Source organism: Tursiops truncatus, chromosome 12 (genome assembly GCF_011762595.2).
Source record: "Tursiops truncatus isolate mTurTru1 chromosome 12, mTurTru1.mat.Y, whole genome shotgun sequence".
Taxonomy (NCBI): domain Eukaryota; kingdom Metazoa; phylum Chordata; class Mammalia; order Artiodactyla; family Delphinidae; genus Tursiops; species Tursiops truncatus.
This window is the reverse complement of record NC_047045.1, coordinates 81156827-81170810: the sequence shown is the minus strand read 5'-3', so window position 1 is coordinate 81170810 and position 13984 is coordinate 81156827. Positions and strand designations below refer to the sequence as shown.

Here is a 13984-nt window from a genome sequence, read left to right as displayed (position 1 = left end):
CCCTCCCGTGTGTGTGTGTGTGTGTGAATACACACGCACATAGGGCAGGTGAAACTCATACTGTCACATGAATTTTTAGACTGAGGCTCTCACATCTTATTCTGTCAGAGAATTTTGAAATATATGTTTTACAAAAGGGAAGAATCAAGTTTGTAACACTTGAATTCATAGAACATCCAACTAAACTTCTCAACATTGGAGTCCTTTCAGGTCTGTTCATTTCTTGCTGCTACTGGCAAGTACACCAAATGTCAACAAAGAAAACACTCTGCCATTCAACCTCACAATCCGGGAACATGTACAAATAACTAAATGTGAAAAGCAGTGGCTTATCTTTTATCAGGAACCACCAAGAAAAGAATAATTTCCCACAATTGACTTTTTTACATATCTGCGATGCACCTCTTCAAGTTCTTGGATTTGCTGAACGCCCAGGTTCTTGATTTGCTGTGCTCTCCAAGTCAGCTTGGCCCGAGATGATCTCAAAGGAACAGTCTACACTGCAGTAAACTGTAACAATGGTTTCACACGTACTGGGTCTAGTCTCTGTGCCGCGTTAAGCATTGCACATCAATTCTTCATTTAGTGCCGACAAAGCCCCACGAGGAAGCTACTCTCATTGTCTCCTTTTCACAGATGAGGAACCAGCTCAGTGGGGTGAACTGACCCCAGGGTCATGGCCTAAATGCAGGACTGGTCTCACACCCAGCTCTGTGTGGCTCCAAACCCCAGGCTCTTACTAATGCAGGTGAGGAAGGGGCAGGGCCCAGGGCTCACCGGGCACTGACCCCGGGCCTGAGAAAGCACCTGACAGCTGGGTATGCACCAGTCCGTCTCTTTTTCATAGAAATATAATAAAAACACAGTGATATAAAAGCACACGTCTTTCTGTGCTCCTGATTATTGAATAAAGGGTAGAAATAAAATCTCCAAAATGACTGCAGCATCACCAGCCCAGGGACCACAGGACCCCAAGCCCCAACCCTCCCTGTCAGAGCCACCGTTTTCCCTCACTTCCCAACCTCAGCGTAATGTGGCAGAAACTACTTCTGAAGGTCCGTGGAAACGTTCTGAAGGACTCCAAATGTACACCTGCTCATTCTTCGTTACTGTCCGGCTCCCACCTCACCTGGGCTGGCTACCTCCTCTCCCTCTGTATTCCCATGCCCCCAGGGACTCCTTTGACCACAGGATTCAACCCTGGTGCCCTCCCTCCCCCCGCAAAAGGCCCCGAGCTTCTTGCCTCCGGTGCCTGCTTTTCCCTCTCCAGCTGCTTTCACAACAGTGAGCACTAAGCACTCTGGGTACCGTCGGCCCTTGTGAGGGACCGCCGGGCAGCTGGTACCCAGCATGGTGCCTGACATGGAAGATGCCCAGGAGGACGTGTTTAATGAATGACTCCAAGGACCGCAGGCCCAGCACTTTTCTCCAAGTTTCCTTAACGTTTGGCCATTCCTTGCAGTACCACACTTTCAATGGCATCTCGGTCATCAATGGAATTAAAATCCTATGCGGGATAAAATAAGGAGACAGGCATCCCCTAACATAGCGGGCCACGCCGACATCCACAGGAATTCTTCACATCATTCCATCCTCCTGGCCAGGATGGAGCAAGTGTCCAGTGAGACCTCCTCCTCGAGGTGACCACTTAGATCGTTCACAATGGCAAGTCCAATGCTTTTTTTTTTTTTTTCCCAACGCTTTTTATTTGTTGAAAATTCCTAAGCTAGCAGGTGGTATTGGAAGCCTCAGAGTCCTGAGCTGTCAGTTCAGGCCAGGATCAGGGCCCACCACTGACCTCAGTTCCAACATTTGCTCAAGTTCAGGAAGCAAAACAAACAAACAAACAAAAATCCTTCTGCTACACTCAGGCGAGCCAGGGGTTCACTACTGAGAAAACAAAGTTAACAGAACCAGTCAGATGAAAAATTTGTTGACACCAAAGGACATTTTAATGTGTGGTGTCTATGAAAGATGCAGCACAATGAAAACTTTCCACTTACAAAATGCTCTCTCTACAGTATCAGAAATGCAAAACTAGTGACTACTTATCTGCTGATATCCTGGGTAGAATTTGGCCTGAATCACCAAAACAGAGCCACTTAACCTGCACAGTACAACCACTCAAGGCAAGGGGTAGGTCCAGGAATGAATGAATGAATGAATGAAGAGCCCCCAGATTATTCTGTGGCTCCAGGTGTGGAGCCTCTAGCTCTGGGTCTCGCTGCTAATCCTGCAGCCAGGCTTCACGAAGCATGCACAGCTCGGGTTTCTCCATTCGCTCCCACGATCCCTCTTGTTTTCATGCAGCTTTGAAGCAGACAGGTAGCTAGTCTCTTCGGGCTGGAAAAAGTCTGGAGTCTACTCTGAGGCTTCAATGCCATGCCTGGCTCACCGCTGCCTGTGCCACCACGTGGAGACCCCGTGAAGCCCACAGAACGCCAGGCTGACCCTGTGCCATGAGCACCCAACAGACTTTTCCAGCAGTGGGTGTGTGAGCAGAGCAGGGAAGGTAACTTCCGAGAATCTTCCAGGGAGCGAGTCCAGCCTGGCTTCCGCTCGGTGTCTCCACCAGCTGAAATCTGCCCAGGTCAGTCTCTAGCCCCTCACTGCGTAGGCTGGGAGCCAAGCCACGCCTGATGAGCGTCGTGAAGGACCCTCGTTCCCACTGGAGCCTTGGGGAGGCCCAATAAATCACACCCTCTTCCTTGCCTGAGCACTGATCTAATTAGAAAGTGAACAAGAATAAGCAGTGGAGGCCACAATATCCATGGCTCGTACAAACTAAGCTGGAGAACACGGGGCAGGTGTACGTTCTAACAGCAAAGCCCAGAGTCGGACAGACCTTGCTGCCCCAGGAGCCTGGGCCCTCCACGACTCGGGCACAGAGGGGCAGAACAGAATGTGTACTCTGCAGCCTGGCTTCCCCCAGAGGAGGCGGTAGGGAGGGGCCGAGCCACGCTTGCCCAGCGCCTCCTGCGAAACTCATCACGTAGGTAAGGGGGCATGAGGGAAGGGAGAAAAGCAGAAGTGTTGCACGAGTGTTGCAGTGTCTCCACCCCCAAGGAAGCGCCAGGCGTGAGGGATCGTTGCTGTGCCCCTGGGAGCGTGGTCCGGGTCCACTGTCCAGGCCTACCAAGGAGCAAGGCCAGCAGAGATCAGGCCTGGAACCAAGCAACCAAGCACGTAACCTCTCCCGGTCACAGCCTCCACGGCCTGTGCTTTGATGCTTCCTACACCCGATGAGGGTTTGCAAAGAGGAAGGAGGGTTTGCGGGCTGGGTCCGCAGCCTCCATCAGCTGCCACCACATTTCATCTCGATGGGATGCAAGGTCCAGTAGCCCAGGATCTAAGATGCAGCTTAGAGAGCAAAACGATGAGAGCAGAGCTGAGATGGAAAAGCATTAGCCCCGCCCCCTCACATCCAGAAAAATGACCCAGTGCAACTGGGTCAGGAAGCCGCTGAAGAGCACTTGTTGGGCAGCCTTGTCCCACCACTAACAGAAGGTGGAAAGAATGGAGGCATGGACGGAGGATAGAACAGAGAATGAGGTTTTGAATAACTGTAATACCTGGAAAATGAACGTTACAACTGAAATACGACGTTCTGTCACGAACAGGCTTCAAAATCTTGAAATGACAGCCAACATCATTAAAACATCGAATAGCAATGAACATGAAACTCACCTAGCTTTTTAATTTCGTGTGTTCGCTCATCCCTCGTCAGTGGAACATAATTCATCTTCCGGCCACTTTCTCCGTAGCCCAGAAGGAAGCCCCGTGATCTGCGTGGACTCTTAGCTCCAGACAGGTGAGGCGCCTTCCACGCCACGGACAGCTGGTCGTTGGAGGAGCGGACTCGGACCCGCAAGGGCTTGTTGGGCACGTCCTTTTCTTAAAGAGGACATGACACAGAGACCATTAAACAGCAAACCCTGGAGCTCACCATCAAGGATGGAAAGCGTATCCAAAGACTGACCACCACAATTAGCAGTTGGGCTTAAAACATCCATTTTTGGTTACCAGTTCTAGTAAGAACATCCTTCCCCCAAGGGCACTTCGACACTCCGTGTCCACGTTCCTCCCCACACTGCACACGGAGAGATCTCAAGGACTTAAAGTGAAAACATACTGTGTGTGAGACTGCCAGCCAGAAATCTTGGATGTTTTACAATGTTCCTTTTCATCTATTTCCTCTTGCCCCCTTAAAGCCAAAACTATATATCTTCTATTAAAGCAAAAGGTCAGCGTGAAATATAGCAAACACTTTCATGCTATTTTTAACTGTCCTCCTGGAAGCTTTTCCACTATACAGTTGAAAAAAAAATGGGCTTTCCTTGTCTTTATGGCGAATCACTAAGAACTAAATACCGCTCTCTGGTCTTGATCTTAATTTCTCTTACATGTCCAAGTCTTGCCCCTTCAGACAAACCCAGCTGCTATTCCCCATGTCTGTTGTTGCCTTCCTGCTAAATGAATCCATTTAGAGAACTCTTCTTACTAAACTGAAAATCTCAAGAATCGCTCTAGGGACCTCCCTGGTGGCTCAGTGGTTCAGACTCCGTGCTCCCAATGCAGGGGGCCCGGGTTTGACCCCTGGTCAGGGGACTATATTCCACAGGCATGCCGCAAGTGAGGCTCAGCACAACCAAATTTAAAAAAAAAAAAAAAAGAATCTTTCTCATTGTTAACATTCTCAAGGCAAGGCATTCCAGTGGCCAATACTTAGTGTTCAACGTTTTGTTTTTACATCAATTTAGAGCTGATAAACTTGGGAACAAGGGCTGTGGACCATGTGACAACTACACTGCCTGGTTCTGACAGTGGGCCACATTCTAGCCCTTTCTGGGGATCCAGTTATCTAATGAGTTTCTGTATATCAACCCTGCCATCAGTTCTGACTAATTTTATTAAACTGGCAAATTCCCACCTAAGCTAACAGTTCAACACTAAGACAAAATACAAAAACAAATGTCATGAGTTAGTGAGTTTCAATAGCACAGTAAATAGCCATTGGAGATGGTTATTCCGAAAACCCAGACACCTGGCTCCAATGTCTTGAATCGAACCAAAAGGAATATCCTTTTGAATATTAGCTGGAACTATCTAATCAGTCACTGGGCACCGCCATTCCTAAAGGCTACTGAGAGAATACCGTATAATGGTTCAACAAGTATTTTCCCCAGTTCACAAAGTAGAGATTACTGAGATGTTTTTTGTTTTTAAACCAATAATGTAGTCAATGAACTAACTATACAAAACTTGGTCTTGCACCCTGGTGATGTGAGTGTAACCACTTTCGCTGGGGTTATACTACAATTTCAATGATATTCCAAGTTCAGGGGTGGGCTCTCCATTTCAAGGTCTAGCCTCTATAAAGATTAGGGACCTCCAAGCAACTACAGAAGTGACAAATATGCTTATCGCTCTAATTCAAAAGAAAATAATTTGCCCAAAGTGTTCAGTACCAATAGTCCAAGTCATTAACGCCACAGCATTGAGGAATCGAATGAGTTCCTGTATTAATCCTATGAGTTGATTAGTCTTATGCGTTCCTAGTGGGAATCTCTTGTTACATACTCATGACAACGTGACATCCAGTGTTTCTAGAAAGGTACAGGCTGGCAAATCTTGTTAAGTGTTGTGGGTGACTGTGGACATGGATTTTCTCCATCAGCATGTGTCACTGCTGAACAGACTTTGTGTGGGGCGAGGGTAAGAATAGTTTTTTAAACATAAATAGGGAAAATATCTTGTAAAAACCGTTTATGGAAAGCAAAATCTGGAAAAGGATTTAGTCTCAGTGAAGCTTTGGTTTGGTTTTTGAAGTTAGCACATTTTTGGAGGACATTCCTCAGAACAAAATACACAACTGAGTTTAACTTTTCAGGGATGGAGTTTGTGTCATTTTCAGATTTATGCAAAGTTATGAAATAAACTTGACATGAGCCATAAGCAGGGGGCTAGAGGTCAAGAGAAGAAATTTTAAAGGAAGCAAAAAACCTTGCTTCATTCTCTTTACATCTTCTAAGTCATGTTTTACTCCGTGCGCCCCCAATACAAACTATCACCACCCACAAAACTGAAGCCCCTCTCACGAGTGATGCCACGGCCCCTCCGAGGTGAACCCCTCGCGGCTGGTGCTTGGTTCCAGAGTGTCCAGCTTTGGGCAGGGGTCAGGGCTATGTTTTTTAAAAAGTCTATAAGGTGAAAACGATCTCTGCCAACAACATACGATGCTTACTTTACTTTTAAGAAAAGCTCATACCTCCTCGAGGGAACCTCAGTGACGCGGGGGTGAGAAATGACTCCTGTTCAGGCTGCCACAGGCCATTGGCTCTGCTCGCTTTCCCAGTGGGACTGGCAGCTTCCCCCCAACCCACCTGGCTACCACAGCCTATCTCCCCAGCGGCAGCAGTAAACGTGGTGGGTGTCCACGCTGCTGTCACCGACTTGACCGGCCTCAGGGCTGCCCTCCACGGCTCTTATGCTAAAGCCCCGTGGGACACAACCACGCTCCTGTCCTTTGCGTTAGGCAGCACATCAGCGTGGGACTTCCGGGATGATCTCCAGCAAAATGGGCAAAGCTACCGAAAACACACGCATGGGTCTCGCAGGAGTCAGCTGAAAAATAAATTACTGACCAGAGATGGCATTTCCCGCTCTGCGGCTCTGCCCCTGTCCTGGGACCCTTCCAGCCTCCCATTTTACGGTGGAACCAGCATCCTTGGAGAGCGCACTTTTACGGGGGGACCTTGGGGAGTGTTGTAGGGCTGGGCTCCAGGACAAACAGCCCCTGACACTCAATAGCAAAATTCTGAACAAACAGTAATAAGGAAAAAGACCACTGGAATGCCCCCAAATGACAGGGTCCCTGAGGAGGAGAAAGGCGTGTTTCCAGGAACAAGGGGCTCGGTCCCAGACGGCACAGGTTTTTGCCTGAGGCCCTGACCCCTGCCAGGCCCACTGAACGTCGGCCATGCCACCCCCTCGGACTGTGCAGGCTTTCCCCCAGGCTCCGGCCTGCTGTCTAACCCTCCACTCCAGGGTTCGAGGACGAGGCGAGGCCTGCCGAGCGAGCTCTGGGAACAGGGCTGAGGCTATAGTGCAACCAGCCACACCGACTACCCTCTGCACAACCTCCCAGTTTGTCACGAGCTCTTGCGTGGCTCACTTTAATTGTCCTTCCAACAGTTCCCAGGTGAGTAGGATCGATGTCATAATCCCCACAAGAAAACTGAGGTTCGAGAGGTGAAGTAACAGACCCAAGGCCACACGGCTAAGTGCCAAGCAGCGACCTGAATTCAGCCACTGAGGCCAAGTTCCCTTCTTGTCCACCTACGCCCCCTCCATTCATGCTCTCCCCTTACCCACGAGCCATCCCACCAAACACCCAACCTCTTCTGCTAATGAATGTGGGACAAGGGTTCTGAGCTGGACAGGCCCCTTCTGAGTGAGAGCATAATGCCTTGCACAGTAGGCATTACACGTGCGTGTATGCGTTTTTTTTTTGATGGATCAGACAGTAGACTCAGCAGGTAGCTAAGGAACCAGACAAGGCCCCTCCCCCAAGACTGTCCCAGACAACTGCCCCCAGACTGCGCAGAGGCCGCTGACTCTGGAAACCAGGGTGAGGTGACAGTGTCATCCCTCAACACACAGCCCTCCATCCTTCAAATCTCTGAGTTTAGAAAAGCCAACCACAATTTTTTTCAAGTACTCTCAAATTTTCCTTCCTTTAAAATTCTGGTGATACGTACTTTCAACAGCTTTTATAGATCTTTTATAGATCATCTGGGAGTCCTCTTTTAAGCTGATGCGCACATGAAGAAAAACTATTCATATGGTTCAAATTCACTTGCAAGGAGATTATCTGTTTTCTCTAAACCGTATTTGATAGCCTCACAGAAGCCTTCTGAAATTTTTCTAATAAATCCCTGTAAATCTTTTATCTTGAAAACAGGAAGTCACAATTGCCAAGAGTAGTCAAGTTCACATCCACTAGTGCCGAGTGTATTTTAAACTTGGCAGGACAGGCTCCGTCCATCACTCTGGGTACCACATAACCAGGTAGATGTTGCACAGACGGGTCGATCACAGAAGACCTACAGTGATTACACACCGTACACTAGGCAGGTCAGCTGGGTGAAACAGTTGCCATGTAGATTATGATAAGTATCCAAAAGCCAGGCACAATTAGGACGTCTCTCCCAGGACTTCCACGGTGGCGCAGTGGTTAAGAATCCGCCTGCCAATGCAGGGGACACAGGTTCTAGCCCTGGTCCGGGAAGATCCCACATCCCGCGGAGCAACTAAGCCCATGCGCCACAGCTACTGAGCCTGTGCTCTACAGCCCGCGAGCCGCAACTACTGAGTCCACACACCACAACTTCTGAGGCCTGTGCACCTAGAGCCCATGCTCCGCAACAAGAGAAGCCACAGTAATGAGAGGCCCGCGCAGCGCAACGAAGAGTAGCCCCCGCTCACCACAACCAGAGAAAGGCCGCGCGCAGCAACGAAGACCCAACACAGCCATAAATAAATGTATGTATAAAAATAAATAAATAGAAGAATGTCTCTCCCGATTTGTATCGCCAGCTATGCAAACTGGCAAGAATTCTGAAATTGGAGGGAATTAAAATCTGTTTTATCACAAAGAAAAAAATCCAAAATTCAACATGACGCTTTGCCCGTTTACAATTCAAGGCTTCGTTAAACGTGTCGTTTCTGAATTGGGCTTCCACAGGCCCAGAAGTAGGGGTCTGAATCTGAGTGTACCTCTCACTGCCTGTGTGATTTTGAGAATCCTCCCCGAAGCTCAATTTCCTCCTCTGTAAACTAGTGTCCAGCACACTGGGTTTTGTAATCGAGTCCACGTAAAGCATTTCACATCGTACTGGCATCTATCAAGCACACAGTGCCTGTTGTGTTTGTCGTCGCGATAAAAATGAAATCGCCCATTTATCAGATTCAGTGGATGGGTGGGTGGCTCCTTCCGGAAGGTGAGCTGTGGGTGTATCACAAAGCCTTTCGTGATGCCTGACACACAGTGGGCACTAAAAAAATGGGTTCCAAAGAACCAGACGTGAGCAAAAGAGATGGACTTACTGCCAAAGCCTCTAAAATATGAGGCTGTCTCCATCCAGGTGACTTTTTTGCACCATAAATAGAAAGCACTGTTCATTGCCCTCATCAGCATCTCAGTTACCAATCACTCTGAGCAGATGCCTCCTCTTCGTTGGCATAAAAGTACACGGCCACCGCTGTCTGGGACCGCTTTCCCCAGCCTGGTCTCAGCTAGCAGGACATTCTCGTTTTCCAGGAGAATGTGAGGGATCACTCAGTCTAGAGCTTCGCAGAGTAAGTGGTCTGTCCCACTTACGGACCAACCTGACTCCCACTGTGCTGACCTCCAAGCTTTGAGAAGATGGCCCTTATCCTCATGCCGGGGTGCCCACTGGCCTTCCACTTGCCCAGCCTCTGCCCCAGGCAGCCTCCCCGGCCTCCCCAAGCAGCAGACCTCAAGGCCACCAGAGACGCTGGTCGGAGGGTGGGCAGGATTCCGGCCGCGAGGCGCCGTCCTCAGGCTGCATTGTGCATCAGAACACCTGAGGGCTTGTGAAAACACCCCCCCCCCCACGTCTATCTGTCTGGGTGAGATTCCAGAGCTTGTATGTGCTTTTGATGAATAAGCATGATTAGGAAGTGGAGAGGGGGCAGGAGAGGGGGAGGGAAGATGCGTTAGAGGGGGTGACATGAGCTGTCTCAGCCGGAGGAGAGAGACACGTGCTTTGCTGCCCTCAATGTGAGTCTGGGTCCCCTGCCCCCCCCCGACACGGGGGCGGGTCAGCAACACCTCACAGCCTCTGTCTGCCAAGGGCTCCTTCTTCCTGGCTGAATTCTGACATAATCCTCCTGCAACACCTCTGATGAGTCCCAAAGCTCTGCAGGACCTCAGTACATTGAACGACGTACCGACTTGTTGTCTATTCGGACAGGCCCAGCTGTTTAACAAGGAGAAAGGAAATCTCGTGGCTTCATTTTGGAATAGCGTCTGTCAGAGCATCACCAACCTTCCTAATCTATCGGATCCCTACGACGTAAGTCATTTGACAAGCACCCTCACAATAACCCAATAAACACCCCACTGACAGACAATAAAAGCGAGGTTCAGGAAGATTAAGGGAGAATCTTGAAGCCAGGCAGCAAGAGGCACTAAGCTGGCATCGGAGCCCAGGTCTGTGGGAGTTGTTGCCCTGGTTCCCTGCACTGTTATTCCGAAACTCACGGCGGCTGCAGGGCTGGCGTCGCCAGCAGCACGCTGTGGCATAAGCGTGGCGCCCGTCCGGGACGAGGGCCCCCTTGGTGCTTCTCAGACACCTCTGGTGAAGGACGGGTCTGCAGAGGCAGGCATCACCACCTAAGACTTTCATGCCGTGGGTACCCCTGCTTCAGAAGATGCCAGCCAAGCTCCTTCCCAAGGGCCTGGCTGCTCTTCAGGGAAGTTGGGTCCATCTGTTCCGTCAGGATCCACTCATCACACTAGTCCCCTTACATTCATCCGTGTTTCCGTCTCCGAGGAGCGACCATCTGACGAAAAGCCAAGTACTTGGTCAGCTACCCCAGTGGCCTGGCTGCCTGACTCATCCCGGGAGGCACTGTGGACACCAAGGGGAGAATGCGTGTGACAGGCACGCATCTCAGCGTCCTTCAGAGACACCAGAGCAGCACCCCTAAACCATCGTCTGGAGTCAGTCCATCGCTGCTGCTTTTTGAGGGGTTGGGAGAAGAGAGAAGGTCTTGAAAGAAAAAAAAAAAACCAAAAAACCTTGATCTCCCCCGAGCTGATCAATGTCAATTACGAATCATGTTAAGGATTGGGGAAGCCTTTTATAAAGCATTTAAAACTAACTTTCAATACAGACAAACCCAAGTGCCCTCGGTTTAAGATTTCTGCCGCCCCCCGTCCAGGTTTCACAGAGACTCCTCTTTCCTGCTTCCTAGGACCACGCGGGGACAGCCAGGCTGTCCCCAGATGAGGAAGCCACAGGGAATCCTCAACATCGGGTATAGAAAGGGACGGTGCAGTTAGAGGCCAACCCCACAGGCCAGTGGGGTCCACAAAATCCAGCAGGACTGTCTCAGAAACAAAGCAAATGCTTCAGCCAACCCGGGACCGCTCCACTCCAACCATGTTGTTTTGTTCGGCTGTTTGTTTCACAAAAGTGCTGGCTCACTTTACCACTGAACAGAGCTCCTCAGATGCTTCACCAAGGTTTATGTAACAGCAGAGAAAATGAGCTCAACCCCCAGAAGCCTGGAGCGTGGCAATTCAGCCCCAATCTCGGTTTTATCCCAAAATTGCATTTGAATTTTATAGACTACTCTATAATATTTTGGTGTCTGTTTTAAAGTCAAAAATAACATTTTAAATAACTGGCCATCAAGAAACCACTAGCCGTCGGATCTGCGTCGTTTACCTCATGCCTTCCTGGACTCCTGGCAGTGCCACGTTCTCCCGAGTTCTGAGAACCCAGTTTGAGAAGCCCCAAGAATGACCAGTACGTCAGCAGCTTCAGGATGTCATCCAAAAATGCCAATCAGTGGCTGACTCTGACCCCAGTGGTGCTATGAATATCAGTGAAAATTACACCATCAATGTCACCGCACAAGACTGAGGCTGCAAAGGCCAGGTCGCCCCACGATGGCAGCCAGCAGGACATTAACGACACAGGCAAACTCTGCACAAGTTGGCGACGAAGCCGTGCTCTACGACCAGAACAAGAAATCAGCAGTCCTATAACTGTTTGCATGGACACATCCCTCAGTCTTACAGATCATAAGCCCTTTGAGGGGCGTCTCTCCCTACGTTAAACCAATAATTTTTCTCCACCACCACGAAGGCAGAGCTAAGGTCTCTGTGTCCTACTCAGGGCAGTGGCTTAACTACAAGCCTGGAACAGTGACACAGTTGCCGACGTGCTCAGCCACCTGCCTGGGCCCAGCTCACTCACTCCCCATCCCTGGCCCAGCCTCACCTGACTCAGGGTGGAAGGAAGGACGGGGACCTCCTGCAGGTGACCCGCTGCAAAGCTTCCTCCACGAGGGATGTGAAAACACATCATTAGAAGCATCTGCTGGGCCCATCTGGTGGTGCTTCAGTTCTCAGCCACACTTCCTGAGGACTCGAGGGCCACAGAAAGCAAAGGAGGCAATCATCCTCTCCTGAGCTCCTTAACGGCTGAAATGTGGACACCTAGCATTTCCTCACCTCACAGAGGACACAGAGCCTGCTGGTCGATGTAAGCTAAGAGGAAGGGGTGTTAAAAATTCTAAGAAAAATTACTCAAAGCTTTTTTCTGGTTTGGTTTGTTTTAGTCTAAAGCTCTTCTGCATTTGTTTCATTTGGGAGTAGGATACTCAGCAATGCAGTTGTTTCCTGGGTGTGAAAGACCTTTTTCCTATTCATTATTTCAATTTTTAGCACTCTCCAACATGCAAATGAAAGATCCCGTTACAATATATGAATAGGTTGGCAACTGAGATAAGAAAGTGCTTTCCTTCAGGACTGACAGCTTCCTTTGCAGGGAGCCTGTATGAGAAGCTGCAACCCTCTTCAGTGATGTCACTGCCCCTCCCACCCTCTTTTTCACTCAGACGTCGAAAGAAAAGCCAGTGACAGATACGCAGTCAGAAAGTGGCATCCAGCCCCCAAGACGCTGGCCTTATCGGGCCGGTAGGTTTATTAACTACTGCAGGTTCCCCTAAGACTTGACGGCAAGGACGGCCGACATTCCATTCAAGGCCACACACGTGGGGACAGTGGGGACAGTTCATCTCCCCAGCTGTCCACAGCCCCTGCCCCACCCACTCGAAGCAGCCACTCACGAGCCTCTGAAATACGCGCCCGTCCATGGGGGGAAGGGCCTCGCTCACAGTCGCTCGTTTCCTAACAGTTCACTGAAGGGAAAATCTGTGCACAGATATTGACACTCATCAGTGTAGACATGGAGATGAAACACCGCAAAATGTGGGTTTCAGCCCTGCTGTCCTGGAAGGCTGCTCACCACTGCTGCCTCTTCCGGGCAGCTGGCCGGCGCTGAGTCCTTCCCATGGCATTCTTGTTTGGGCTGAGACTCCCGAGTTCCCACCCAAGAACGTCTGGCTAAATGACGTTCAACAGCTCTGCACACAAGCCTCTACTGCCTACTTTTTATGATTAAAGAACAACCTCTAAGGCTGGTGAAGTCTAACCATTCTGATGTGAGAGGCGGCTTTGAAACAGGCCCTCACATAGAGGCCTGAGCCCCAGGATGAACGCGGAGAGAGGTAACCCCGCAGCAGGTGGATCTGACTGTGTCTTCACAGAGCAGCCAGCCCTGAGGAACTCCAATCTCCAAATGCATTCAACGCCATCCTTCCCCCAGGCCCCACCAAGAAACTGGGGGGGGGGGCAAAGAACTAGGATCTCTGACTAATGACAGCACCGCAAAGTGACGGCAAAGTGGCCTGCCCGGGGCCAGCCCCAGAGCCAGCAGCTAAACGGGGCGGGGGTGCCCGACCTCCTGACACACTGCACGTCCTCCAGAGCACAGGTGTGGAGAAGACGCAGCCTCCAAATTCACTTCACTCGACAAACATGTCTTGAGCACATACTGTGCGCTTGGCCCAGCCTCTGGAGATACAAAGATGAGTAAATCATTTTGCCCCAGAAGAGCTCACCACCCAGACCAGGAACCACAAACCAGGTCTGCCCTGTGCATTGCACACGTAAAAAAACACTAATAATTGCATGAGAGAGCTACTGAAAATATAATGTCACAGACAGTATTAATTCCCTGTGGGCCAAAGAATTGTTAAATTGAAACCAGTGCGTGCAAAGAGGACAGTCTTTGATTCATAATTAAAAAGTTTGAACTGGGCTACACTTAAAGCTCAAGTCCAACGCTCAGCAGCCCCGGGATCTGGCTCCAGGATTATCTGA

The 13984-nt window shown here is 49.9% G+C and overlaps 1 protein-coding gene across 3 annotated transcripts in view; it reads right to left on the bottom strand.

The window, feature by feature from the left end:
* FNDC1 (fibronectin type III domain containing 1) overlaps nt 1-13984 on the bottom strand; it is a 97520-nt gene that overhangs the window by 48542 nt on the left and 34994 nt on the right. For all 3 annotated transcript variants that reach the window (XM_073789799.1, XM_033867927.2, XM_033867928.2), the window contains one exon: nt 3688-3894. In XM_073789799.1, coding sequence (XP_073645900.1) covers nt 3688-3894 — 207 coding nt within the window. The remainder of the gene's footprint in view (nt 1-3687; nt 3895-13984) is intronic.